Source organism: Octopus bimaculoides, chromosome 4 (assembly GCF_046866305.1).
Source record: "Octopus bimaculoides isolate indiv1 chromosome 4, ASM4686630v1, whole genome shotgun sequence".
Taxonomy (NCBI): domain Eukaryota; kingdom Metazoa; phylum Mollusca; class Cephalopoda; order Octopoda; family Octopodidae; genus Octopus; species Octopus bimaculoides.
In genome coordinates this window covers 109,611,472-109,614,583 of record NC_142931.1, presented here as the reverse complement: position 1 = coordinate 109,614,583, position 3,112 = coordinate 109,611,472, and the positions used below count along the sequence as shown (strand labels likewise).

Genomic DNA, 3,112 nt, shown 5'->3' with positions numbered 1-3,112 from the left:
GACTGTGAGAGGGAGCCAGAACAGCTTAACTTTGGAAATAATAATCATATACCGTTTCATTGTTAATTCAATAGTATCGAATTTATCGAATTTTGCTACGATTAAACGTCACTGAAAAAAAGATAGAGATTCAAGTCCCAACTTATTATTTATTTTCTTATTAAATTAGGTATTTGTTTTCATTTTTTCATGAGGCCTTCACGAAGTGGCCAGAACATTACAAGAAGTACATTAAACTCAGAGGATCCTACTTTGAAAGTTAGAGTTTTGTCGTTCTTTGAAATTTATAAATATCTCTTTGAAAAAGTCTCAAAACGTCTGAAATGCACTTTGTATTAGGTGATGAATGACGTTTACTACATGCTGAAATCATATAGTATGTAAGTGCTATATAAGTTAGACGAACGAATAATATTCTTTTTTTGGTCGAGTTTACAGAATCGTTAGAGCGTAAGACAAATGTTTAGCAGCATTTCTTCTGACTCTTAACATTCTGATTTCAAATCCTGCTTGGGTAAACTTTGCCTTTTATCCTTTCGGGGTCGATGAAATAAAGTACTACGCAAATACTAGGAACGATGTAATCAGCAGTTGCTGACCTCTCGCCAGATTCGAAACAATTATATTTGATTTCATTTCTTGTACAAAACATATACCGCAGTAAATCGAATTCTTAGATGCAATATTTGAATTTTGAGGACAAACTACTAACTACATAAAAATCGAGAAACCGCAATATTCGAGCCCGCAACCATCGAATGGACGGCGAATCGTATTTGAAACTCCAAGACAAGACACGCACGCGCGTTCACTCACTCTCTTTCTGTCCTCCTTCTCTCTCATACGCACACACTCATACACACATGTAAAAAAAGTAAAGTGCCCTGGACATTTGTGTAGCAGATCTTCCGTTATTCAATTTCCATGGAGTACAAATGATCGACATGATAACATGACTCATGAAGGGGACGCCAATCAGTCGATGGTTCTTATTTACAGTTGAGTAGACTGTAGCAACGTGAAATTAAGCGTTTTACTGAAGAACACTAAACATCACCAGCGTATTTTCGGCTTTCCAATGCGCCAAAGGCACCCACCCATCGAGCAACTAGCAGTTTACGGTCAAAGGGTGTACTTTACCGATGCGACTGCTGCCAGAACGGTTGAAGAGCCTCGACAAACTACTCTCACTGCATTCTTCGCTCTGTGCCGGAACAACCCATTTGCAAAAACTCTGCTTTATCCTCAGGTTCCGTTCTACTACACATGGACTAAGCAACAATGGGTGCACAGAAAGCCAGTTGACGGACAACCTGGTGTAAAGTTTGACAGCTGCCTTGGGAGAGTTTACACGGTGCATCCGAGCCAACACGAGTGTTTTTATCTTCGCCTTTTGTTACATTAGATACGTGGGTCCCAGTCGTTTGATGACTTAAGGACTGTCGATGGTTCTGTTTGCAGCACTTACAGGGAAGCATGCCTCAAGCGTGGTTTGCTGGAAGACGATGCGCAATGGAAGGCTACGTTATTCGAAGCTGTTGCATCCCAGACACATAAGCGCCTACGAGCTCTATTTGCTGTTATGCTGCAAATTTGTGAACTGAACAACCCTTTGTCTTTGTGGCTCAAATTTAAAGACGACTTATCGGAGGACTTCATACGTCAGGCGAAGTTGCTTTTTCCTGGGATAGAAAGTATAAGCGATGAGGTATACAATCATCCCTTGATCGACATTGAAAATACAGTTGCATCACTCGGTGGTAATGACTTGCCCTCATTTAGGTCTGCCTAAACCGCTGCGTTTAGAGTCAAATTTAGTTCCTACAGCTCTTTTGCGAGAGACGCCCTACGACACAGATGCCCTTGCCAATTTCGTCCTAGAAAATGAACCAAAGCTTCTTCTGGAGAAAAGGCATGTTTATACTATTGTGACTGATCATGTTCACCACAGGAAAGGTGGTTTGTTTTTTCTTGATGTTCCAGGGGGTACAGGCAAAACCTTTCTAACGATGCTCATCCTAGTGAAGGTCAGGATGCAAAAGAGCATTGCGGTTGCAGTCGAATCTTCAGGGATTGCTGCAATTTTGCTGCCTGGCGGCAGAACTGCACACTCCACCTTTAAGTTGCCTCTCAATTTAACTAAGTCAGAAACACCTATCTGCAATATAAGCAAGAGCTCTGGCCAGGGCCTGTGCTGAAACGCTGTCAGCTTATTGTGTTGGACGAGTGTACTATGGCCCACAAGGGAGCCTTCGACGCATTAAACAGAACCCTTCAGGATATCAAGGGTTGCGAAGCCCCCATGGGAGGTGTTACGCTTTTGCTTTCAGGTGACTTTAGGCAAAATCTTCCTGTTATCCTCAAAGGCATGCGAGCAGATGAGGTTCAAGCATGCCTTAAGTTGTCTCCGCTCTGGAGTCATGTCAGGTCACTGACTCTGACAATCAGCATGAGGGATCGATTGCTCGGCAACCAAGCGTCGGCTAACTTCGCAAGTGACATTCTGAAACTTGGCAACGGTAAAGTGCCTCTTGACGCTGATTGGGAACTGGACGTCCACCTGTTCGTGACTCCCGTTTCATCTTTGGCCGAACTCATCGATAAAGTGTTTCCCCATTTAAAAGATTATTATCTCAATCATACATGGCTGTCTGAAAGAGCAGTGCTAGCTCCGAAAAACGTGACCGTTACAAATCTCAATGACCAACTGTTGCAGTCACTTTCCGGTGCTCCTTTCACATACAAATCTGTAGATACGATGGAAGATGCGAATGAATCGGTGAATTTCCCAACAGAGTTCCTCAAAGCCTTTAGACCCTCCGGGCCTACCGCCACATCTGCTCCGCCTTAAAGTTAGAACTCAGGTTATGCTTCTGCGCAATTTGGAGTCCCCAGACTGTGCAACGGAACATGTATGGTTGTAAAAAAAATTGATGAAGCATGTTGTCGAGGCAACCATCCTATCCAGATGCAGAAAAGGTGAGGATGTATTCATTCCCAGGGTCCCCCCCACACACGCACACATCAAAACCACAACAAACGTGAGGAAGCGCAATGTAACCAGTGGTGTATAGCAACATCTGATAGATTGGTCGATACAGAGATGCAATGA

At 43.1% G+C, this 3,112-nt stretch overlaps 1 protein-coding gene across 1 annotated transcript; it reads left to right on the top strand.

Moving 5' to 3' along the window:
* The first annotated feature begins 2,233 nt into the window (after window positions 1-2,233).
* LOC149136199 (uncharacterized) lies at window positions 2,234-2,851 on the top strand. The gene has a single exon (XM_089350112.1). The coding sequence runs from the start codon at window positions 2,234-2,236 to the stop codon at window positions 2,849-2,851; it is 618 nt and encodes a 205-aa protein (XP_089206238.1).
* The last annotated feature ends 261 nt before the right edge of the window (window positions 2,852-3,112 follow it).

What these genes read in the sequence shown, in the direction of transcription:
- LOC149136199 (XM_089350112.1), top strand. Translation starts at nt 2,234, where the DNA reads ATGGCCCACAAGGGAGCCTTCGACGCATTAAACAGAACCCTTCAGGAT.